Genomic DNA, 25,199 nt, shown 5'->3' on the forward strand with positions numbered 1-25,199 from the left:
TCCAAATCATTCATATTGCTCAGGGAAGGACTAGGTAATTAACAGAGATTTGATGTCCATTGTATCATTTGAATAACTACTGTTATCTGGTTTTCAACTTCTCCCCTACAAAGTACTACTACCCTTTTAGGTATCTGTTCACAGTCTTGCCTTATCAGTATGTTGTTCAGGATGGTTTGATACCCCAGCCTAGAGCTGCCAGATAAGGTTCTTCATGAAGTACTGAAAGCATTTCCTATACCATAATCTGTCTTTTTAGCCTGATGATGGAGTTGTTTGTTTGTTTGTTTGTTTGTTTTTTGAGACGGAGTCTCCGTCTTTTGCCAGACTGGAGTGCAGTGGCACAATCTCGGCTCACTGCAACCTCTGCCTCCCAGGTTCAAGTGATTCTTCTGCCTCAGCCTCCCACATAGCTGGAACTACAGGCATGCGCCACCACGCCCCACTAATTTTTGTATTGTTATTAACATAGAGATGGGGTTTCACCATGTTGGCCAGGATGGTCTTGATCTCTTGACCTCATGATCCGCCTGCCTTGGCCTCCCAAAGTATTGGGATTAGAGTCATGAGCCACTGGATGATAAGAGTTTTTTAAATAGCGCTCTTAACAGTGTTCTTCACTAATTTCCATTTAGCAATCATTTATCACGTCTCCTTCTTACATACCTTGCTCTATTCTTACTATCTTGTATATGTCAACATCTAAATCTCAGAAGACCAAGGTTCTTTACTTCTTCATGAAGGTCATTGCTCCATTGTTTACAAATGCAAGGTTTATCTCCTGCTGTCATAAGTTTTTGTCTTCTGTCAGCCCCTTCCAGTCTTTTGGCCCCTGTTCTAAGTTCCTCACTATTGCCTTCACACTTAATTTCTTCCCACTCTTACAAAGGTATTTGTTCCACCTATTATAGTCATGAGCCACTTAATAATGAGGATGCATTCTGAGAAATGTGTCATTAGGTGATTTGTTGTGCAAAATTCATAGGTGTATTTACACAAATCTAGATGATAAAGCATATACACACCTAGGCTGTGTGGTATAGCCTATTGCTTCTAGTCTACAAACCTGTATAGCATGTGACTATACTGAATACTGTAGGCAGTTGGACACAATGGTAAGTGTTTGTGTATCTAAACATAACTAAACATAGAAAAGACACAGTGAAGATACAGGATTGTTTTTTGGATTTTTGTTGTTTCTGTGGTTGTGTGTGTGTGTGTGTGTGTGTGTGTGTGTGTGTGTTTGAGACAGTCTTGCTCTGTCACCTAGGCTGGAGTACAGTGGTGTGATCTAAGCTCACTGCAACCTCCAACTTCTGGATTCAAGTAATTCTCATGCTTCAGCCTCCCGAGTAGCTGGGATTACAGATGTGCACCACCACACCTGGCTAATTTTTGTATGTTTAATAAAGACAGGGTTTTCCCATGTTGACCAGGCTGGTCTCAGAACTCCTGGCCTCATGTGATATGCCCACTTTGGCCTCCGAAAGTGCTGGGATTACAGGCATGAGCCACTGCTCCTGGCCAATATACAGTATTATAATCTTATGGGACCACTGTCATTGACTGAAACATCATTATGCAGCACATGGCCATAATGGGGTTGCAAGGAAAGGGCAAAAAGTCCAAAGACTCTGGCAAGAAAATTAATCCTGGTGTTTTGTCGTGTTTTGTCCAGGTTGCATTTGGGATTGATTTCAGTACAGAGTACTTAAGTGGTCTCTTTTATAGCCCAAAGTGCCATGATTGATAAGTTGCTATTAGACCAAGACATCAAGAAATCTTGACCACATTGCTTTCAGCATTTGAGTCAAAAACATACTCATTCTTGGAGGACTTCATGAAGCAAATGAACTTGACACTAAACAAAAGCAACTGAAATTGGCTAGAAATGGGAATAGTATTCTGACTCTTCAAAGGCCTGAGGCAATAAACCCCTGGCTGAATGTGATGGAAGTGGGCCATAAGTAGAGAAGGGAGGGAAATTAGGACATACACATTTCCCTTGGTGTTCTCTAAGGAGACATTTGGCCTTGGCATTTAGAAAGATCTTTATCTGAATTTTGAGCAAGTTGTTTTCCCCTGGGATCCTGGGGTCTCCTAAGGTAGTAAGTGGATCACTGATACTGAAATTCTTTGAGATACCTTGTTCTAATTTTCTTTTCTGAGATCTTGCAATAGATATGGTTACAGTCTTTCCCACCCCCCTACCATCTCTTCTAAATCAAATAAAGATTAATATATGGAGACTTTGGCCTCAACTTAGGAACTAAACTGAAAAAGAGGTGTCAGCTGGTTGGGCGCGGTGGCTCATGCCTGTAATACCAGCATTTTGGGAGGCCAAGGCAGACAGATTATGAGGTCAGGAGTTGGAGACCAGCCTGACCAACATAGTGAAACCGCATCTCTACCAAAAATACAAAAAAATTAGCTGAGTGTAGTGGCATGCACCTGTAATCCTAGCTATTCAGGAGGCTGAGGCAGGAGAATTGCTTGAACCCAGGAGGTGGAGGTTGCAGAGAGCCAAGATTGTGCCACTGCACTCCAGCCTGGGCAACAGAGCAAGAGTCCATCTCAAAAAAAAAAAAAAAAAAAAAAGTGTCAGCACATTTGCCTAAGCCTACCAAAGCAGATGGCCCAGAGAAATGACTGTTGGTTTATACAGAATTTTATAAACAAATGGCAGCTCAGGAATGAGTCAGATCCTTTTTCCTGGGTATGTGGTATTTTATTTATTGGTACCCATTATTAGCAATTTGGTCAGGACAGTTCAACAACCAAGGGGGTGAGGTTGATCCTTACCTGGGCCCTTACCCACAGTCTTAAGAGATGACCCTGAAGGGAGATTATGTGGGTTATATAGTTCTTGGATAAAAATATGCCCTTCCTAACTCCCAATTTAATCCTACTATCGACCAACACAGTCTGGTTAGATGACAGAGGAAAGGAGACCCTAGACTCTTTCTGATATTGGCATTTTGACTTTAGCTATTTCAGATTAAAGGAGAAGCTCTCTGGCTTATACAGATTTCTAGGATGAATCTCAAAAAATTATTGTATGTAAACTGTTCAGTAGCAGTTGTATTCAATCATTTCAAACCTGGGAACCAGGAAAGAAACTATGAAAAACCTCTCTGAAGTCATTTATTGCTATGATTGTACACAGTCTTGGTTACCTTAAACAAATGGCCACTACAATTCTGCCTGTACCTGTTTTCACCATCAGTCTCTGGGTTTATTGATTTCCTCTTCTTTTTCAGATTTCCTAGGTACCAGCGTGGGTGGAAAGAAGGAAATAAAAGACCTCGTGTTAAAATTGCTACCAACAAGAGAAATCAGGGCTGGGCGCGGTGGCTCACGCCTGTAATCCCAGCACTTTGGGAGGCCGAGGCGGGTGGATCACGAGGTCAGGAGTTCAAGGCCAGCCTGGCCAAGATGGTGAAACCCCGTCTCTACTGAAAATACAAAAATTAGCCAGGCGTGGTGGTGGGCGCCTGTAATCCCAGCTACTCAGGAGGCTGAGGCAGAGAATTGCTTGAACCTGGGAGGTGGAAGTTGCAGTGAGCCCTGATCGAGTCACTGCACTCCAGCCCGGGCAACAGAGCGAGACTCCGTCTCAAAAAAAAAAAAAAAAAGAGGTCATATTGCCTGAAAGTGCAATAGAAACAGTTTTTCCATGGTCTGAATTTTCAGACATTGATACCCTTCAACTATTCTTTAGATCTGAAAGTTACTTTAATTGTGTTCCAAGTCAGAAAGATTGGTTTGGTTGATGCACTTTAGTTCTATGATAGCTGATTCTTTGTGAGACCTTCCATCTGTCCTCTTTTGACATACTTATTCTAAAATTGCTCTCTTTTCAAACACTATTCATTCAGCAAGTATTTATGCACCTGGTGGACTTTGGACATTGCACCCCAGGTTCTAGGTATGCAAGAGTAAGTAAGACAGATCCAGTTCTACTCTCATCGTATACTAGTGTCAGTGATGTGATGAAATGGCTTATGGTAATGCTATAGAGCTTGTGCTTGGGATACCATTGAATACAGTGCCCCTTCTTTTAATTTAGGACTTCAGAAGAAAACCACCTATCTAATAACTGCCAGAAAGATTTAGAAATCTAAATCTTCTGAATATAAGCTTCTGACTCCATTCCTGTTCAAACTTTTCCATCTTCCAAAGGCAACTGATATGGTGGAAAGCATATTAGGCACTGTAGCCAGACTTTGGTTGAAATCTTGGCTCTGCCATTTTCTAGCTTTGTGACTTGGCCACATCCCCCCCCCCCCCCCCCGCCTTTTTTTTTTTTTTTTTTGAGACGGAGTCTCGCTCTGTCGCCCGGGCTGGAGTACAGTGGCTGGATCTCAGCTCACTGCAAGCTCTGCCTCCCGGGTTTACGCCATTCTCCTGCCTCAGCCTCCCGAGTAGCTGGGACTATAGGCACCCGCCACCTCGCCCAGCTAGTTTTTTTTGTATTTTTCAGTAGAGATGGGGTTTCACCGTGTTAGCCAGGATGGTCTCGATCTCCTGACCTCGTGACCTGCCTGTCTCGGCCTCCCAAAGTGCTGGGATTACAGGCGTGAGCCACTGCGCCCGGCCCATCCCCCCTTTTTATGAGGCAGTAGGATTAAACAAGAGACTGCTGCTAGATTTAAATCAAAGTTTCTTTGCTAACCACCCTAGTGGGAGTAGAGGTAGAAGTAGGATGTTAAAAAAGTAAAATTCACAGGAGACCCATGAGCAGAAACGCTACTTGTCATAATTAACCTTATCTAGAAGAAATAGACCCAAAGGAACTTTTGGGCTGAGATATGAATATGATAAATATATTTTCCATTCTGGACAATTCAAATATTATTAATGTCAAATATGGAGAAAAGTTTTGTCACCCACCAAATAGATTGAGCACCTAAAGCTGGCTGAGTGAGCAGATGGGTGCAGTCTGGAACCTTTTGCTGTCATAAAAAAGATATGTACATGGCAATAAGGAGGTATCTCTTCCATGAGACAAAGGAGAGTTGTGTTAGGGGACCAAAAGCAGAAGGTAGCCCTAGAGCCATACTATTTTGGGGGAAGGGACATTGTTGTAGTCTTTTTCCCTCTAAATACAGACATTGAGAAATATTTGGAATGAGTATTTGTACAAGGTGGAGTTGAGAGTGGAGGGAGGCACTTGGAGCACAGATTGTCTAATGATACTTTGTGGCCTAGTGGAGCCATGCTCCTGGTAGGGACTAAGAGGTGATTTCTTGAGTAGATAAATGAACACTCATTTGTTTGTGTCTGGATGCATCACATTTTGCCAGTTAGCCAAGGGCACATGTTTTTCTGTGTGTACTGAGTTGTCTCATTGCTCAGAAGGAACTTGATCAGAATTTATGTGCATGTGTTCTCGATGGGTATGATATCATTACCAGTGCAGTGGAACCTTTGAATTTATCCCAAGTTCATAAATGATAACATGTTTATCTGTGTTATAAGTTCCAGGCCTCTGGCACTTTTCTCATTCACTGAAGAAGGAAGCCTACAGGATGGTCCTTAAAATGCAGCTTCTATCGATGTCCTCTTGACTTTAATCTATATACATGGTATCTTTAAGGCCCACTCTCTAATTCTAATTTTTAGTACTTGGACCCTGCTTATTATGAAAGTAATCCAAATCTTCTTTCTTTCTGTATCCTTAGTTCTCCCTGCTATTGGGGGGGGGGGTGGGGAAGTATTCTCTCTATTATTTCCCCCAGTGGTTTTGGTTTTTATGGGGTTTTTTGTTTTGTTTTGTTTGCTGTCTTCATCATAGAAACTGAGGGCAAATGGATTAGCTATGTTTTTTGTACGTTTAAGTCATTATATGCTTCTGGTTCTGCATGTCCCTGGTTCAGCTGCCTAACTATTCCCAAGCAGTTCAGTCTCATTTTGCTCATGATTGGCCTTTTCTAAGGTAGCACTTGGATTCTATCTTGGGGATCAAAAATTTGAGAAATTTTTAAGTGGCTTTGGTTTCATTGACAATGGAATTGCGGTGGGTGGGTGTGGGCAATGCTTAAAGGCTAAATAAAGGCTCTTCATAAGAGCACATATGCTGAGAGGTATTTCATCTTCTCTCTTTCCATAGCAACTTATCTGTAAGATTAAGCATTCTGCTGGGGGTATAATCAAAAAATCTTAGCTCCCATTCAGAGCTGTTTATCTGCCATTACTGGAACCTATTTACTTTCATTCATTTCATCATCTGATTTTTGTTTCCTTCTGTTTTCCCAGGTGGCATTGGTAGGGTGGTCAACGGAGCCTTCATGGTGCTGAAAGGGCATCGATCTATTGTTAACCAAGTCCGATTTAATCCCCACACCTACATGATCTGTTCTTCTGGTGTAGAAAAGATTATCAAGGTAAGGCACCTTCCCCTTCTGTCCTTTTAGAGAAATTCTCGCAATTTATAATTAGAAGAAACTAGAACAGTATATGTAGGACCTCATATCTAAACATACTAAAGGTCTATCAGAATTCTCAGATTTTGACATATTACAAAATATTAGAAAGCTGATATTAAAAAAGTGATGCCAGGCATACTGACAGTACCTGTAGTCCCAGCTACTTGGGAGGCTGAGGCAGGAGGATCACTTTGACCTAAGAGTTTGAGACCAGCCTGGGAAACATAGCAAGACACCATCTTAAAAAATAAAAAATAAAATAAAAAATAAAAAAAGAAGAAGAAAGAAAGGTGATTTAAAATGCTCTTTTCAGAACCATTTAGTTTTTCATTTTAAAAAGTTTTTTTAGAGACAGGGTGTTGCTTTGTTGCCCAGGCTGTACTTAAACTTCTGGGCTCAACCAGTCCTTCTGCCTGAGCCCCCCAAAGTAGCTGGAACTACAGGCATACACCACTGTACTTGGCTTGGAACCATTTTTTTTGTAACTAATCACTAGGCTTTGAAACAGACATTGTCTTCTAGACACTACCTTGTATGCTGCAACATTTTCAAAGGCGTTTGGCCTTGAGTATAGTGAATTCTGTTTTCCAGACCTCATCTGGAGGTTAGGAGAGCCACTATCCCCTCAGTTACTTTGTATGTACTTTGCATTAATTGCCATCCTAATATGGCATGGATAAAACTAATGATTGCCAGAATCATAATTAAATTGTCTCAGAAGATATCAAAAAAACTACTGCATGTGGTTGTAATTGAGGCTACTTGGGTCTGAATACTGAATACTTGCATCATTTGCACATTGGCTGAATGAACTCACCTCTGCTAAGAAATGTTTTTATAGCTGCAAAAGTGGGTCCTAGCCTTTTGTCCACAGAAGGATGACCCACTGCCCATCACTTGTGTTCAAGTTGCTAGTACCATTTTTTCCACATCTGAGAAAATGAGAATTCAGGGTAAATGATTAATTCTGGAGGTCCCTGAGATAATGACTTTTAAGTAAGGATAGGTGATGTTCCTGCCAAAAGCTAAAATACTTCAATGTTGGCTGGGTGTAGTGCATCACACCTGTAATCCCAGTACTTTGGGAGGCTGAGGCAGGAGGATCACTTGAGCCCGGGAGTTTGAGACGAGCCTGGGCAATATAGTGGGACCCAGTCTCTACAAAAAATTTAAAAATTAGTGTATACCTGTAGTCTTAGCTACTCGGGAGGCTGAGGCTAAGGGATTGCTTGAACCTAGGAGGTCGTGCTACAGTGAACCATATTCCCACCACTGCACTCCAGCCTAGGCAACAGAGCGAGACCCTATTTCAAAAAAAAAAAAAAATTCCTCAATTTTTTAATTAAAATGACTTTGAAAACCTGAGAATTTTCAGAGAAAAACATAAAAATTGACTTGTGATTATTTTATTTCATAATTTTCATTTTCTTTTGTTCTTAAAAAATAATAACTATCCAGAGCTAAATCAAGTTGTACTTCATTGGCAGGGGGCAGCTGTCAGAAATAAAATACTGAGGCCAGGTGTGGTGGCTCATGCCTGTAATCCCAATACTTTGGGAGGCCGAGGCAGGTGGATCACCTGAGGCCAGGAGTTTGAGACCAGCCTGGCCCAAACAGTGAAACCCTGTCTCTACTAAAAATACAAAAATCAGTCGGGTGTGGTGGTGTGTGCCTGTAGTCTCAGGTACTCAGGAGGCTGAGGCAGGAGGATTGCTTGAACCCAGGAGGTGGAGGTTGTAGTGAACCAAGAGTGTGCCACTGCACTCCAGCCTGAGTGACAAAGCGAGACTCTGTCTCCAAAAAAAAAATATATATATATATATATATATATAATATTGGCATGTAGGTCAGTATTTTTATTCGCCCTTAGTCCAACTTCCTTGATTTAGGCTTTGCTGGTCCTGTGGATCAGAGCTGACTTTCATGGTAGCACACATTTCCCTGTGGGGCTAGAATGAGGAAATCATTTTTACTGACTTTCTTTTTACAGATGATGAGACTTAAATTATAAATTAACTGTCCAAGGTCACACAGCTAATTGGTGGCAAAGCTAGGATAGAGCCCCCTGCCCTTTGTTCTTCCCAGTATACCACCACATTTGCCATGCTGGTGGGAAGGCAGCAGGCAGCCCAATTCTCCTGCTGGATTCGATCTTTTCAACAGGGCAGTCACTGAAATGGCCCAGTTCCTTGCATTGCTTTCCCCTTTCCTTTGGCTGATGACTGATGGGTTGTAATGTGTCCTCTCCGGGCCTGTTGATGTCATTCTCTTTCTCAGAGAGCTTTCTGCTTGGCCATCTCCTTTACCAGAGGAATTCCTGTTTGAGTGTGCACTCTGGGATGCTTCTATGATAAGTTTCCCTATTTATTGTTTAGTCAACTGAAGTCCTTACCCTAAATGTCATATGTTGCAAACTAGCCAGGTTCTCAGAGAAAAAAGAAAAAAGTGTTTTCTCTGTGAGGTTATCCAGACTCAACTATGGAGCTCACCGCTCCCTGGTTTGCATGGGATCTGAACCCTGTTCCACCAGGAGGCACATTTAGCCCTTTGAAACGTTAAGTATGTACAGATGATCATAGTGAGAAGGAAAGCAGAAAGCTCTGGAGTCCTCAGCTTTGCTGTCTCATAGGTGTCATCCCCATTCACAGTCTGGCTGGGAATGACATAGCACTAAGCATTGCAGGAAGGGAGGTGGTAAGGAGAAGGATGAGACCAACAGCCATGCTGGCCTCATCTCAATTGGAATTACTGCTTCACCCTGCACTTACATTATCCTGAAAGACCACTGAGTCTCGACCCTGGGTTCTGTCTCCCATCTGGAAAATGAGGGTGCTGACAGTGACTTGCCACCCAGGAATGCCTTATGAATTACCTGTGCCTAACTCCTATTTTAATAAATGTCACTTTCCTGCCTGCTATTTCTGAGAGGATCAGTGACTCACAGAGCATTAGCCAACACGTTCTGGTCCAGCCTGAGACCTGCTTTTCTCTCTCTACTCACCCTTCTCTCTGTCCTTGTCCTTTACTGCCACCTTCCTGGCTAGGAGAAGAGTCCCATTGTCAGGAACGACACAGGGAAATCCCATCTCTACGAAAAATTTAAAACTTAGCCAAGTGTGGTGGTGCCTACTATGGTCCCAGTTACTCGGGAGGCTGAGGTGGGAGGATCACTTGGGCCCAGGATTGAAGCTGCAGTGAGCCGTGTTCATGCACTGCACTCCAGCGTGGGTGACAGAGCGAGACCCTTTCCCAAAAATAAAAGTGTGTCATGATCACTTGTGTAACTCAAACACTTGTCACTTAATTGTTTTCCGTGTTTATGATGTTTGAATAAGAATTGAACTGCATCCTTTTTCTCAGCAGCCCCTTAAGCTAAACTTCACTGTGCATGGAGAAGAAAATATTTGTCTCATCTCTCGTCTTGCCTCTTCACTTCTTTCTTTCTTTTCCTTCTTTTCTTTTCTTTCTTTCTTTCTTTCTTTTTTTTTAATTGAGACAGGATCTTACTGTGTCACCCAGCAGGCTGGAGTACAGTGGCACAGTCATGGTTCACTGTAGCCTCAACCTCCCCAGGCTTAGGTGATCCTCCCACCTCAGGCTCCTGAGTAGCTGGGACTTCAGATGCACACCACCACTCCTGGCTAATTTTTGTATTCTTGTGTAGAGACGGGGTTTTGCCATGTTGCTCAGGTTGGTCTCAAATTCCTGGGCTCAAGCGATCCTCCTGCCTTGGCTTCCCAAAGTGCTGGGATTACAGGTGTGAGCCACCACACCTGGCTCTTTTTTTTTTTTTTTTTTTGAGACGGAGTCTCTCTCTGTCGCCCAGGCTGGAGTGCAGTGGTGCGATCTCGGCTCACTGCAAGCTCCGCCGGGTTCACGTCACTCTCCTGCCTCAGCCTCCGGAGTAGCTGGGACTACAGGCGCCCACCACCACGCCCGGCTAATTTTTTGTATTTTTAGTAGAGACGGGGTTTCACCGAGTTAGCCAGGATGGTCTCGATCTCCTGACCTTGTGATCCGCGTGTCTCGGCCTCCCAAAGTGCTGGGATTACAGGCGTGAGCCACTGCACCTGGCCGACGTCTGGCTCTTTCTCATGAACTTTGCCCCATGATGAGACATGTCTAGCCATATATATATATATATATATATATATATATATGTATATATATATATATATATTTTTTTTTAAGACGGTTTTGCTCTTGTCGCCCAGGCTGGAGTACAGTGGCACGATCTCGGCTCACTGCAACCTCCTCCTCCCGGGTTCAAGCAATTCTCCTGCCTCAGCCTCCCGTGTAGCTGGAACTACAGGCACCTGTCATCATGCCCAGCTAATTTTTGTGTTTTTGGTAGAAACAGGGTTTTACCATGTTGGCCAGGCTGGTCTTGAACTCCTGACCTCAAGTGATCCACCCACCTCAGCCTCCCAAAGTGCTGGGATTACAAGCTTGAGCCACTATGTCTGACTGCCACATTTAACATATAACGGGAAGTTGGTTTTTTCATTGATTCCTTTCTGAGTTGTTAACTTTCCAGTGTAAAGAAATTACCAATTTCACAAATGGTTGGAATTGATATATTAATATTAGGACCAAGAAAATAGGGACGGTCAGTACTTATAATGTTCAGAAGTCTCTCTGAGGGTGGGTTTTAACATTCTGGTTGAGGCATTCAATTGCCAAATGAAAGAGAAGACATCACATTTATTGGTGTTGGGTATAGGCTTTGGTATCATTCTCATTTACACATATGAGAAACAGGCTTTCAAGTGTGAGGTCATTTGCTCAGGGCCACAGGAAATGACAGGGCTGGGGTTCCTACCTGCTCCCCTTACTCCTGAAGTGCTGTAAGTCCCTTGAGGATTGAAGACTGGCAGTCTGGAGTGAAGGTTTTGTTTTGCTCTGAATCTTAGGATTGCATGAGACCCATCTAATCTATTGTTTAGAGGAAGGAGCTGAGCGTCACCCACTAACTAGGAATGAGTGGGAATCCACACTCAAGACTCCTGCCTCTTAATCCTGCGTTTCACTCCATTACTCCAGGCTTCAGGAATGAACAGTCTACCTCAGCTTAATACATTCCAGAGCTCAAACACAAACTAACTTTCGGTGTTATGACTTTCATTCCTGAAGGGAAAATGTGGAGCTGGGGTAGTAATACATTGGAACTTAAAAATGGGCTTGGTGAGGAGTTAAGCCAGCATCTCACTGTTGTTATTTTGTACTTTTGTTAACAAATTCTGAGTTTCTGTGAGGTACAAATAGATTTATCTTTATATTAGAGAACATGGTTAATGACATTTTACCACTTTTAAACTGGAGAGGTGAGAGATTTGGCTCAGAATTACGAATAAGATGCAAAAAAAAAAAAAAAAATCCTAAGAGCTTTTCCTTTTGGACCCCTTTCTAAGCCACCAATCTCTTTTATTCCCTTAGACATCTGTTTGCAGAGATAGTAATAATAGCTTAAGCCACATGCTGGAGACCATGTGTAAACCTTCAGATAAACCCTTTGTTTTATTCTACTTATTTTATGTTAACTGTAGTCTAGTGTTTCTCAAAAGTTGGTCTCCCTACTTATTCATCCCTTGAGTGGTTAAAAATGCATGGTCCTGATACCTGTTCATGACTTACTGAATCAGAACCTCTAAGAGTAGGACTCAGGAATCAACATTATAATTGCTCTTCTGGTGATTCTTGTGTACTCCAAAGTGAAAACCAATCCCTTAAAATTCTCTAGGGTGAGATTATGAAGCTGGAGAGGAGAGAACATCTGAGCAACATCTAGAGTTATGGGTAGGGAAAAAAGTTGAAGGAGGAATGAATCTGAGTTGGGAACTGGTGGAGACATGCTAACCTAGAAGGTTTCTTCAGCCTCTTTGGAACTGGGGGGTCCTCTGCAGAGACACCACCTCTCAGGAATTGCCAAGTAAAGCATGGCAGGAATGGGACTCAGGAGAATTCCCACAGGGAGGTGCATTTGTCCTTAGATAGCATTTGGGGAAACGAAGTCTTGGTCTAGATGAAGGATGGGGAATGAGGGGCCACTGTTTTCTGGGTTGGATGCCATCTAAAGATAGACACCAGCCTGTCAGGCAAGAAGATTGCCTAGGATTTCATCTGAGTTGCCATGACTACAGGCTGATGTAACTGGGCTGCTTTGTGCTGCTGTGAACCAGTCTGGCAGTCAGGTGGAGCTAATCGTTCTCATTTGCAGTGACAGCTTAATTACCTTGCACTTGAATTTTGCATAACAGTAAAGTTGAGTCTTTAAGTCAGGCAGACCTGAGTTTGAGTCCTAGCTCTGCTGCCTTTTATCTATGAGTCCATGTCCCTGACCATGGAGTAGAGGGGTACTATGAGTGGGGCTGCAGTTACCTGTCCTTGGGGCATGTGTCCTACCTACTCCTATAGCTAACAGACTTGTTGGGGAGCAAGCCAGCAGCTCCCTGGTTAAGAGAACCCAGTTTCCTGGGTAACTGGTGCCTGTATATCCAAGAGGGAACTGCAGTGTAGGCAGTTGGCTATTCTTATCAAGCTCCAGTGAGCAATTCCCATTAGTTAAAAATAGGAATGTTGCAGTTGGGCAGAAGTGGAGCCATAGGCTCAGATATTAACTACCATAGAGGGCTGAGTGCTGGGTCTGTTTACATTTCAGAAAAGTGGTACCTCTCTGTGCACAGCTTCAGTCTTCTGAAAGTCTTTAACACCTTGGCCAGTCTTCAAGTCATCCTCTCTCCTCCAGGATTATTATTATAATGTCCAACTACTAATAGATGAAACCAAAAGGGAGGAAGATTCTGGTGGAGAAAGTATGTGATTACCCTGGGCCTAGAGACAGGACTTAGGTAGGTCTTTTGACATTAGACTAATACTGTGTTCTAAACCATGCATTTCCCCACATCTGATTCTAAAAGCCTCAGTTTTCATACACAGCCCACATGATCCAGTCTAGTAAAGAACATACTTTTAAGTTGGTTAGCAAGTCCTAGCTAAATTACAGGGAGGGTCTGGGGAAGTTCTGCCTTGGTGTTCTTTATTACCACCAGTGAAAGAATACTTTCCAGTTACTCCTAGTTGCTTTTGTTTTTCATTTTCTGTGCAGATCTGGAGCCCATACAAGCAGCCAGGATGTACTGGAGACCTCGACGGTCGGATTGAGGACGATTCCCGCTGCCTCTATACCCATGAAGAGTACATCAGCCTTGTGCTGAACAGTGGGAGTGGCCTGTCACATGACTACGCCAACCAGTCGGTCCAGGAAGACCCGCGGATGATGGCCTTCTTTGACTCCCTGGTACGCCGAGAGATCGAGGGCTGGAGCTCTGACTCAGACAGTGACCTCAGTGAGAGTACTATCCTGCAACTGCACGCAGGGGTCAGCGAGCGCTCAGGCTACACTGACTCAGAGTCTTCGGCCTCCCTGCCTCGCTCCCCGCCTCCCACAGTAGATGAGTCTGCTGACAATGCCTTCCACCTGGGGCCCCTGCGGGTCACCACCACAAACGCAGTAGCCTCAACTCCACCAACACCCACGTGTGAGGACGCAGCCTCTCGCCAGCAGCGTCTGTCTGCTCTGCGGCGCTACCAAGACAAACGCCTCCTGGCCCTTTCCAATGAGTCCGATTCTGAGGAGAATGTCTGTGAGGTGGAACTAGACACAGATCTCTTTCCCCGGCCACGGTCACCCAGCCCCGAAGATGAATCCAGCAGTTCCAGCAGCTCTAGCAGCTCCGAGGATGAGGAGGAGCTGAATGAACGCCGAGCCTCTACCTGGCAGCGGAATGCCATGCGGCGCCGACAGAAGACAACCCGAGAAGACAGGCCCAGTGCCCCAATAAAGCCCACCAACACTTACATTGGAGAAGACAACTATGATTACCCCCAGATCAAAGTGGATGACCTCTCCTCCTCCCCCACCTCATCTCCTGAGCGGAGCACTTCCACACTAGAGATTCAGCCAAGCCGGGCCTCACCGACTTCTGACATAGGATCAGTTGAGCGGAAAATTTATAAAGCTTACAAGTGGCTCCGCTACTCTTATATCTCCTACTCAAATAACAAAGATGGAGAGACCTCCTTGGTGACCGGGGAGGCAGATGAAGGGAGAGCAGGAACCAGCCACAAAGACAACCCAGCCCCTTCTTCCAGTAAGGAAGCCTGTCTAAACATAGCAATGGCCCAGAGGAAACAGGACCTGCCCCCTGAAGGCTGCAGCAAGGACGCTTTTAAAGAAGAGACTCCTAGAAATCCCAGCAATGGCCCAGGCCATGAGCACAGCAGCCATGCTTGGGCAGAGGTGCCAGAAGGTACCTCTCAGGACACTGGCAATAGCGGCTCTGTAGAGCACCCTTTTGAAACCAAGAAGCTCAATGGAAAGGCCCTGAGTAGTCGGGCTGAGGAGCCGCCTTCTCCTTCTGTCCCCAAGGCATCTGGCTCCACTCTCAACAGTGGGTCTGGCAACTGTCCCAGGACCCAGTCTGATGACAGTGAGGAGAGGAGCCTCGAAACCATCTGTGCCAACCACAACAATGGACGCTTACACCCTCGTCCCATTCACCCTCACAATAACGGGCAGAACTTGGGGGAGCTGGAGGCGGTGGCCTACTCTTCCCCAGGACACTCAGACACTGACCGTGATAACTTGTCCCTGACAGGGACACTCCTACACAAAGATTGTTGTGGGTCTGAAATGGCCTGTGAGACCCCCAATGCTGGAACAAGAGAGGACCCCACTGACACCCCAGCCATAGATAGCAGCAGGGCTGTTCATGGCCACAGTGGCCTCAAAAGGCACCGAATTGAATTGGAAGATACAGATTCAGAGAATTCCTCCTCAGAGAAGAAATTAAAAACATGATAAATACAAAGGGAAAACAAAAAGCTACAAAAGTAGCCTTACCAAAAAAAAAAAAAAAAAAAAAAAAAAATCTGTTTAGTGAATACAGAGGAAAGGAAACAAAGTATTAAAGGCACATGAAACCAGGGCCTGAAATTTTGTGTCTGATGCTGCTCCCTTCTATCCAACATTCAACAATGGGTCTGAATGTCTAGCTGGCCATTGGCTTGTGCTGTGTTAAGAAAGGGAAAAAAAAAAAACAACCCAAGTGACTCCTTTCTAGTGAGGCGTGAGCGTAGTGTGCCGCGCAAGGCTCTGTGGAAGTAAATCTTTGTTGAGACGTTCGACTTGTTCTTGTGAACGCACACTGGCACGTGTGCGCTCATTGTCTCATAAGACCTTTCTTTCAGTTCTCCATCAGAAAGGACCTATGAATTTGTACTTTTTGCCATCTCACCTTGTTTACATGCCATAGGTGTTCTGGTCTGGATGATGGGTGCCTGTTAAATCAGGTTGTGCTGCCAGTGAGTTGTAGATTTATGCTGGAAGAATGGAGAATGGAAACAGGCCTTCAGCCCATTGGCTGCACTGGAGAGGAAAGCATGGTTCCTTTCTTAAAGAAATCCTCCATGTTTTCTCTAAGTAACACTTCTTTATTGAGCATTTAATGTGGACATACTGTAAAAAAGGAGAAATTTTAATGCTAATGAGAGGTTTAGCACTTCAGATTCAAGAGAATATAGATTCCTGATAAATTTCACTGTTATTGCAAATTGAGCAGTGCTGCAACATGTACTGTATGAAGGCCATAAAATAGAGCTAGTCACGGATAACAGACTTTAACCAGTTAGGTGCTAGATCCTAAGCGGCACTCACAAGGCCAGCAGGTGCTTCCTTGGCTCCTGTGATGGATCGAGGCATAGTGAAAGAAGGGCAAAGACAGCTTTCCAGAGCTTTGTGCTCAGACTACTAAAGTAGTTGTTATAGATGTGTTAATGAAGAAGCTTAGTGAGGAGCAGAATGTGGTACTATATTCATTTAACTCAACCCAGAACCATTGGTCAGACTTGATGGGACTGGCATCTTCCCTCAGACTTGCAGTTGATAGAGGCTGTGGTGTTCTCACTAGACTTTGCAGAGCAGTAGGCGTCTCAAGGTAACAGATTCTTATTGAGTAGGTCTATTAAGAGTCAGAGGGTAAGAGAGAGGAGTCTCCGGCTTATGACTGCTGGTTCCCATGAGTCTTAAGTCTTCTGGTTCCCATAAAAGACTCAGTTTTATTGAGGTAGATACAGGTTTAGAAGAGAAAAGAGCAACAGATTTTCAGCGTTGCAGTCACTTGGTTATCTGTGAAGGGTTGTGCAAAACAGGAAGGTCTAGGAATGACCAGATATCTTGTTGGCATAAATGTTATGAAAAGGCAGAATACTGGCAAGAAATGAGGAAGAGAGAGAAAAACAGTATAATTTTCTTGAGTGCAAAGGTGCTAGACAACTAGGAGCCCAGCTGGGATTGGTGCAGGGAGGGCCGAATGCTGACTAGTGTGGCCTCACTGCCCCAGCCTTCCTTTTAGATGAAGGCCTGTCCTGCTGGAACTGGGGACAAGGGGAGGCTGCCTATGAAGGCAGAAGACGTGGATGAATTCAGGCACTGGGGGGTAGGGGGGTTATTTATAAACACAAGGTGGTTGATTTAAGCCAAAAGGAGATACCATCCTGATAAGCTCTGTGAAAGAGAAGATGTGCCTGGTGTGTGTGATGCGGCTGGGGTATGAAAACACTGAGAAGGAGATGAAGGAGTGTGCATAGCATGGGGGTGTGTACAACTTAACACCTGGACTTTTACTGGGGGAGTGGGAAAGTGATTCTGTAACCAACATTAGAATTACTTTGGATTTGTAATCAAATTGGTTCTATGATTTGTCTTTGACTATTCACAGATAATTGTAAATGCTGGTTTTATAAGCCCAAGTCATTTTACATTTGCTTTTCCAAAATGTATTAAATTTGAATTTTTTAATCCTTTATATACAAAAAAAAAAAAAAAAAAGATCACTCAGTGTGTGTTTCTCTTCCCCTTCTTAGTCAGCACACCCAGTCCTTCATTTTATTCTATTCTATTTTATTTTCATCAGCACATAGCCTCTTCTGACTTCTCAAAGGACAATCCACGAATCTTCCTGAAGAGAAGTAGTTAAAGTTCCCTTAGGAACTAGCTGCTTGGTAGTTACAATTCCCAAATGCAGAATTTGGTCTTTTCATGTTAAAAGCCTTAATCTCATTTGGGTACTCAAAAGAGAAGTCAGAGTTTATTCTGGTTAACTTGAGAAGCCAAGAAAGATCATTTTTAGTAAGTATGCCTTCCATCCTTGGCAAAGGCTTCCCAGCATCCTAGGCTCAGCTCACCAGGTGATAGGCCCCATAAGACACACACATGAGCAGGGTGAGAAATGCTTGCTTTATAGCTGCTCCACCCTCATCTCCAGAGATTTTTGTCTGTGGTTGTGGGTCTGGATACCTGGCAGGAACCACTTTTAGAGTACCTTTGCCTAAACTCTTTTAGAATTGAGGCCCCAACTTTGACAGCGCATTTAATACCCAATTTCTTCCATAATAGATATTTTTAATAGCAGAACAGATGGCACCAATTAGATCAAGAACTATTTGGAAGTGCCTCTTAAGTTTTTTTCCTGCATCCTGTACATAAAGTTTTAAGTGGCAGGTCCAGATATGTAAAAATCATTTCTCTCTATTTTCCAGCTGGTTGTGTTAGTGATTCTCTAGGACAGCAGGTAAATGAGTTAAATAAGTTGTTGGCTTGGGGCAAGTGAAGTTTGTGACTATGCTTGATTTAATAAGCTGAGAGTCTCTTGTTTGTCTGTCAAGGTGCCTTCCTCTGCTGAAGCCTTACCTCCTTCTCACCCAGCAACAGTTAACTCCTCTTGTGTATATGCAAATAAACCTATTATTCACTTCTCACGTCTTCCTCTTCTCTTCCAGGGAAGACTTGGTTGCTTAGACACCTCTCCTTTATTTCTTTTCTGTTTTAATTCTTACCTAGTTGGAAACTTGATTGAAAGCTATGCTGAAAACTAGAAGAAAAACTGCAGTGTTCCACATCCATGACAATGGTCATTGTCACTTTTAGGTATTGGGACAAAGGTCACATCTGGACAACAAAATGCAGGGTAGGAGGAGGTATTTATTTGGTCTCCTTTACCGTGTTTAAAGGGACGTAAGATAGCGAGACCCTGGAACTGATAATTTTATTAGTTGGAACAGAGGGAACAATGCAGTGAAGTGACATTACAAACGGCTCCCAAAGAAATATTTTCTGATGTTTCCAAATACCAAATTGCATTTCCTGCCTTGCCCCAGGCATGCACTGCAAACTTTAAAAAAAAAAAAAGCGAAGCTCATATCTCCTGCCTGTAAAGCTGCCTGCTACAGTTTACTGAAAAATTCTTGTCAACCAAGGCTTGTCAGGAAAACAGATGCTTCCAAAGGAAGACTGTCCTTCCCCCATGACCTAAGCAAGACAGCATGCCATGATTGAAACACCAACGTGAAGTAAGGCTCAGTGAGTCCCAGCCTTGCAGCAGCAGGATAGTGGTTTTGAACAAACTGGTTCTCAGGTGGGATATTCGGATCTGAGTGCTCATTTGTCCTTGAGCACTCATACTGAAATGAAATTACATGAATTCAAATAGTTAAAAGTAATTTTGAATTTCTTAATGATGCTTCTCACATGCAATAGTGCACGTGGATCGAAAACCTGTCTGAATCCTAACTGCATTTCGTTGTTAGAACAATGGTGGTAAGATGCTTCTCAGAATGGAGGCTTAGAGGCAAACCTTAAACTTCCTTGTGCCCTGCACTAACATGGCCCGGATAAGCAACAGCAGTTACTCTGTTCAGTTCACAACAGGATTTACTCGAATGTGCAGAGGATCTAGCAGTGCTTATCTGCAAGACAGTTATGTTGTAAGGAAATAGGATATCTAATGTTTCAAAGTACTGAAGTTGAGAAATGACTCCTTTGGGCTTATGGAGTCTCTACTTAAATCCGATTCCTTCTGTTCCAGCTCCTTTGTGTGTCCCTCCTAGGGATCAGAAGGCTCTCTAGCTCTCACTCTGATAAGCTCTCATTTTTAAAACATCTCTGTAGTGCCCACCAGAACCAGTGAGCCAAGATCTTTGGCAAGTGTACAGCTGCTCAGAGCCTCAAGCTTTACCTCTGTAAAATGGGTTCAGCACACTGTCAAGAGATCAAATGAGCAGATATGTATATATATGCTATCTATATGTTATATAATATACAAACTATGATAGAATAATATACAATGATTAATTATATAATAATTATATAATATAAGCTATACATAGCTTGGAACAATGTCTGTTTAGAAAGCACTGAAATGTTTGCTATCATTAGTACATTCTCTCTTTTTTGCTTTCATTGCTTGTTGATACCAGTGTGCACACCATGTGGAAGACTTTTTTGGATGGAGTCTGGTGAGAAAGTAACCTCTCCTTCCGAGAAAGAATGTACTGTACCTCAGTAAGTCTTAACCTGAAAACACACAAAAAAGAGTAAACTATTCCCATTACAGTGGACCTGACTAAAGCAGAGTTTGGGGCCTTGGACACCACCTCCAACTTGGGAAGCCACCTGTCTAGAGGCTCCACCTGAAATCTGGGAGCTTAAAACAAAGCGAGGCCTGGCTGACAGAGACCTCTCAGCTCCTTGCTTATGACAACCCTTACCATGAGTGCCGGACCTCCTGACAGCCTCATTGATTCCTGGGATTTGGTGCCAGCTCTCCACTTTCTGCAAGTCTGCAGGGGTTGGGGTGAGTAGTGGCAGATTTTATTCAACTATAATCTTAATATGGTGGTGCTGAAGATGACAGGCCTCAGGAGCTGGGACGGCAAACTTCTCTCCGGCCTTCAGAGCTCAAAGTTTCCTATCTGGCATTGGGCCAGCCCTAAGAGAATCAGGAAAGTGGCAAGCCATGGAAATGCTCTGCGTCTCTGCCAAAGAAAAGTTTTGACCAGAGTTTTCCATGCAGGATTGGTGTGTGGGTGTGCTTGCACACGTATGCATTCGGTAACATCTGATTCAAGAAGAAACCAAACCATAAAACAAAAACAAAAGAGAAGTCTGACTAGTCCAAGGGGAAGGAGGGTCAGAGTGCAATCCTGGCCCACTAAACCCTCAGGACAGATCTAGATGGAACCTGGATCCCAGGAGCACATGCGTGGCACTTGGAGAGGCAGTGGAGTGAGAGAGGAAGGTTTTGAATTGCTGGTGGAAAAGAGGCAATGGAATTATACTTAGGGAAAAAAGCTTTTCAAATAAGACACATCTGCCAGAAGAGAAACCAGAGCAAGGGTGGGGATATGGGGAGGGCAGAGAAGAGTCCAGGCCGAAATAAGCATTTCTGAGCTTATCCTGAAGGAAAGGGAGTGGTTAGCTGCATCACCCAGTTCAGCTCCCTCATTTTAGAGGTTAAGAGGCAAGGCCAGTGAGAGGCTGGGCTTGACTTTTGAGGCTATGCTCTCCGCGCGTCTTGCTGCTTCCTTCACTAAGATGTGGGTCTTGGTTGGGGAAGTGCTTACCTTGACCTCCCCACCCTCACCCAGCACGACTCCAGTGGGGACTCTGATGACAACATGCAGCAGTAGCAAGGAACTGAATATGGTCTGTGAGGAGGCAGGGTGAGGAAGGAGCCTTTGGCAAAAGGAAAACACAGGGTCAGCTGTGCTTGGATCACCCTCACCACTAGAAAATCATCACTCAGACTAACGTGACTTGTCTCTGCACCTCGCTTAGCAACTCTAACCACTTCCAGGTTGCTGAATGCTGTCCTGGTGTTTCAGCCCCCTGGAGATGTAAATGAATCCTTTGGATGACTTTTAGAGGAGAGCAATAAACATGGGGTACTGGAAGAAAAGCAAAAGGGACCAGAGGGTGGGAGCTGAATCATTAGGTTGTAGGTATGCAGAGGCTTTAGAATGGGAGACCTTTCAGGTTGTAAGCACCCAAGGGCCAGAAGAGGAAAGGACAAGTTTTAAATGGAATATGCCCAGTTGCAGGCCCAAGAAGACTGGCTCAAATTGCTGTTCTCTTCTTGCCTGTTGGGTCCTGGTATGGTCTTTTTCCTAAACTGGCTGTGATAAGCAGCTTATAGCTCATATCCTGTTATCTTTATCCTAGTTTTTTTTTTTTCTTTTTTTTTGAGACGGAGTCTTGCTGTGTCTCCTGGGCTGGAGTGCAGTGGCCGGATCTCAGCTCACTGCAAGCTCCGCCTCCCAGGTTTTACGCCATTCTCCTGCCTCAGCCTCCGGAGTCGCTGGGACTACAGGCGCCCGCCACCTAGCCTGGCTAGTTTTTTGTATTTTTTAGTAGAGACGGGGTTTCACCGTGTTAGCCAGGATGGTCTCGATCTGCTGACCTCATGATCCGCCCGTCTCGGCCTCCCAAAGTGCTGGGATTACAGGCTTGAGCCACTGCGCCCGGCCCTTTATGCTAGTTTTAAACATCCCTGCTCAAAGCAAACTCAAGCACTTTGTTTCTCAAGCAGCTGCCTAGGTTGGAATTCTATGGGCTGGAGCTGCCAAGTTTAGCCTCAGTGGGGAAGGCTGGTCAGTGCCAATAAGTGGAACAGCTGGCCATTCCACCCAGCTGTTCCATCCCACAGTCCCAGACTGTCTCATTCCAGGTCTTGCTGACTGTGGGGGTGAGAGTTGGCACAAAGATGAATTTTTCCTTCTGCTCAGGCTGGTGTCCAAATCCTGCAACTCCCCCAACTTGTCCTTTGGAGAGACCTGCAGAGATGTCCCAGGTTTGGGGCCCCGCTGAACCAGGGTGTGTGGCGTAACTTCTCATGAGGCTGGCTGAGTCAGCAGTTACATTTGATCTACTGACCCTCCCTCTCCTCTCCTGACTTGGGATCCAGTAGGCAACCTCACTCCCTACTAAGACCAGCAGACATGCTTGAGGGATCACTGAGGGGTTGGAGTGTGGACCCTCTGTCTGTTACACGCAACACTGTTTCTGCCGCTTCATCCCTTGGGTCAATATGGGTGGCTTAAAGAATTCAGGAAAAGGTGAGTTCTTGGATTTCACTTGGAAGGAAAGAGTTGGCTGGACTGATTCTAACGCTGGTGCACTAGGGAGAAGGGGAGCCAGGAAGAAGGCTGGGGGCCCTGAAAAGGTGGAGGACCAAAGGCAAACGTGCCTCTAGGGTCTGCTTGGAAAAGAAGTCAAACTTACTGGATAAACTGGAATTGCCAGGACAGCAGGTCTAAGAGGCCAAGCTAGGTCTTCATTCAAGAGGATTAACTCATTTGTGTCAAATCAGATAATTTAGGCTCTCTATTCTAATTGGAATTGACTCTTGTGATTACTAATCCAGGAATGGATCAAGGACTCTGCACTTCAGCCGTGGGTGCCTACAGGGCCAGGGACAAGTCCTTGACAGGCAGAAGGAAGATCCGTTGGCCAGGCCCTTACCATGAGCACCTAGCCTCACGGCAGGTGACAGCCTCTTGGATTCCTGGAATTCCTGATGCCAGGTCTCCAGTTTCCTCAGGCTCCAGGGTTCCCACCTTCAATGTTTAGAATAACAGGAAGCTCTAAGATAATCTATGGGTAACCAAGGGCAAAACTGCTCTGTGTGTGTCTGTAGTCCGTAGAGGCCTGTTGCTGTCACACTGTGGCCCACAGGAATGGTGCCTCCTCACCTGTGTGCCACCATCCTGCAAGCTCCATCCAATGGAGCAGCCAGTCCAGGAAAGGGAGGTTCTTGAGTCCTACAGTTCTGCTTCCCTTCATTCACTCCCTGCTGCCCACGCTGAGGACACTGCAGGCTCTCCTGGCAGGCTCGCATCCTCCCCTGCCCAGCCACCCTCTTTCCCCTCTTCGCCTCAGGCCAGCTAGCCCCAAACAGCAGGTGCGGGAGCCCAGGTTGTTGCAAAGTTGGAGTGGAGGGAAAATCTGAGCCCAGCGCACATCCCTGGACCCTTGCCGAGCCCACAGTACAGGGTCTTTCTTCTTCTCAGCCCCCACTGTGACTTTAGGGGTCGAGGGGTTCAGCTGCCCAGTTTTCCAGACTGCTTCAAACTTACTCCCGTGAGGAAGCATTGCCGGGGTGAGGATGTCACACTCTCCCAGGGGCAGTGGGATCACAGGGCAAGAGTAAGAAGTGTCTTCCCATTATCCCTGCTTTCTCGTGACCTAATGAGCTTATTCTGGCTCTAAGCTGTCTCCCTGAGCCCTGAATTCTTTCCTGGTGCCAAGAAACCTCCTCCCCTCATGCTCTGGGTCACAGCTCAGTTTTCTTAGAAGAGCAGAAGTAGGAAGTCAGGGAAATATGAGGGCGTCAGTGAGGTGGAAAGTGGGGGTCCCGGATAGCATGGTGTGGTAGGAAGAATGTGATGTTTAAAGCCAGAGACTTAGGATAAACTCTCTGCTTTGTGACATGGGCCAAGTCACTTTCCTCTTCCGACCTTGAATTTCTTCATACACAAAGTTGCAACGAGGCTTACCTTGCAATGCTGTCCTGTGGATTAGTGAAAACATACACAAAGCACCTAGCACAATGCCCAGTAGGAACTGGGTAGAAAGAGCAGCTGTTATTGTCATCATAATCCTGTGTTTTTTCAGGTCCAATATCCTGTTGACTTTGGCTCCACTGCCATGACACTGCTCTTAAGCAAAATGTTGGGACAAATAGAGGTAGAAGGTACTGGTGACTTCTCCAAAAATGTCATCTCTTCCTGCCTCTCTGCATTTATGAGAACATAAATAGAAATGAAGCTCAGCGTTGTGAAATTCAGGGTTCCTTTTTTGCCCTAAATACTTCCGAATAAAGCCAGCCACAGGAGCTGCTCCACAGAGCTGGGATTCAAAAACCAGAAGCTGGTGAGGGGAACGGAGTGGCAGCAGCTGGAGGGAGCCCGAGGCGCTCCCAGCCCTGCTTCCCCTCCCAGCTGCCAGCCAGGCGCTCACAGTGACCTGCCCAGACTGTCCCAACACTGCCCAATTCACTCTCACCTCTAGCCTGTTGAGCACAAGCATGGCTTTCACTTTAAGAAAAGCCAATTATGAGAAATCCAAACTTAGGAAACCAAAATGAGGACAAAGGGATTCACATGACATACAAATGGGTTCTTTGCAAAAGACTTCTGCCGATGCCCATCTGTTGTGTAAAAAGAGGCACCCTTGGGTGTAGGGATCTAGGGTAAACTCTGAGTCCTTTAAAAAGAGACTTCAGTAGACTCACAGTGATGTGATAACCCCAAGGTTTGCTGGAATGATTGACTGTTCCCAAATATAGGAAGTTTCCACAGGAAAGAAATGTCTCAGCCTTTTCTGCTCATGAGGATTTTATTTTCTCTAGGAAGCAACCAGAAGTCAGAGGTAAAAATTCCTAACCAATCATTTGAATTCTCCTTTCCTTTCCTCTCCTTGGTGATCCTGGGTGCTGGGAAGGGTTTTAGGAACCAATTATTTCCCAGAATCTCCTCCCCAGTCATAAAACACAGAAATGGTCATTCCAGGTCAAAGGATTTTGCACCCCAAGACAAAGGAAAGTTCTTGGGAAGCAGTTTCCCTTCATAATCTTTTTCCATAAGGGGTAAAGAACAACCTCAATGAATGAGACCAGAATGTTTAAAGGGAATCAGTGCTCTAGAAACAGCAAAGTGACGTGAGATAAATAAAAAGAGGAGTCTACCTCTATCCTTCGGTAGGCACGGTGTACCTTGGCATTGATGTATTGAAGCTTTGCCAACCTGGATAGTGAGTGCATCTCAGCTATTGTTCCTGCTTGGTAAAATGCAGGAAAACAACAATTCCATCTCCTCCATGTGTCCCTAATCTTGTTGCCTGCTGGCAGGGGAAAGACTGTTCATAATCCAGCACAA

At 44.7% G+C, this 25,199-nt stretch overlaps 1 protein-coding gene across 5 annotated transcripts in view; it reads left to right on the forward strand.

Annotated features, from left to right (window-relative positions):
* DCAF5 (DDB1 and CUL4 associated factor 5) overlaps positions 1 to 18,241 on the forward strand; it is a 105,065-nt gene extending 86,824 nt beyond the window's left edge. For all 5 annotated transcript variants that reach the window (XM_023182634.2, XM_023182643.2, XM_023182661.1 and 2 more), the window contains exons 8-9: positions 6,259 to 6,386; positions 13,534 to 18,241. In XM_023182634.2, the coding sequence (XP_023038402.1) occupies positions 6,259 to 6,386; positions 13,534 to 15,288 (1,883 nt within the window). In that variant the 3' untranslated portion in view covers positions 15,289 to 18,241. The remainder of the gene's footprint in view (positions 1 to 6,258; positions 6,387 to 13,533) is intronic.
* The last annotated feature ends 6,958 nt before the right edge of the window (positions 18,242 to 25,199 follow it).

This window comes from Piliocolobus tephrosceles, chromosome 6 (genome assembly GCF_002776525.5).
Source record: "Piliocolobus tephrosceles isolate RC106 chromosome 6, ASM277652v3, whole genome shotgun sequence".
In the NCBI taxonomy this organism is placed as follows: Eukaryota; Metazoa; Chordata; class Mammalia; order Primates; family Cercopithecidae; genus Piliocolobus; species Piliocolobus tephrosceles.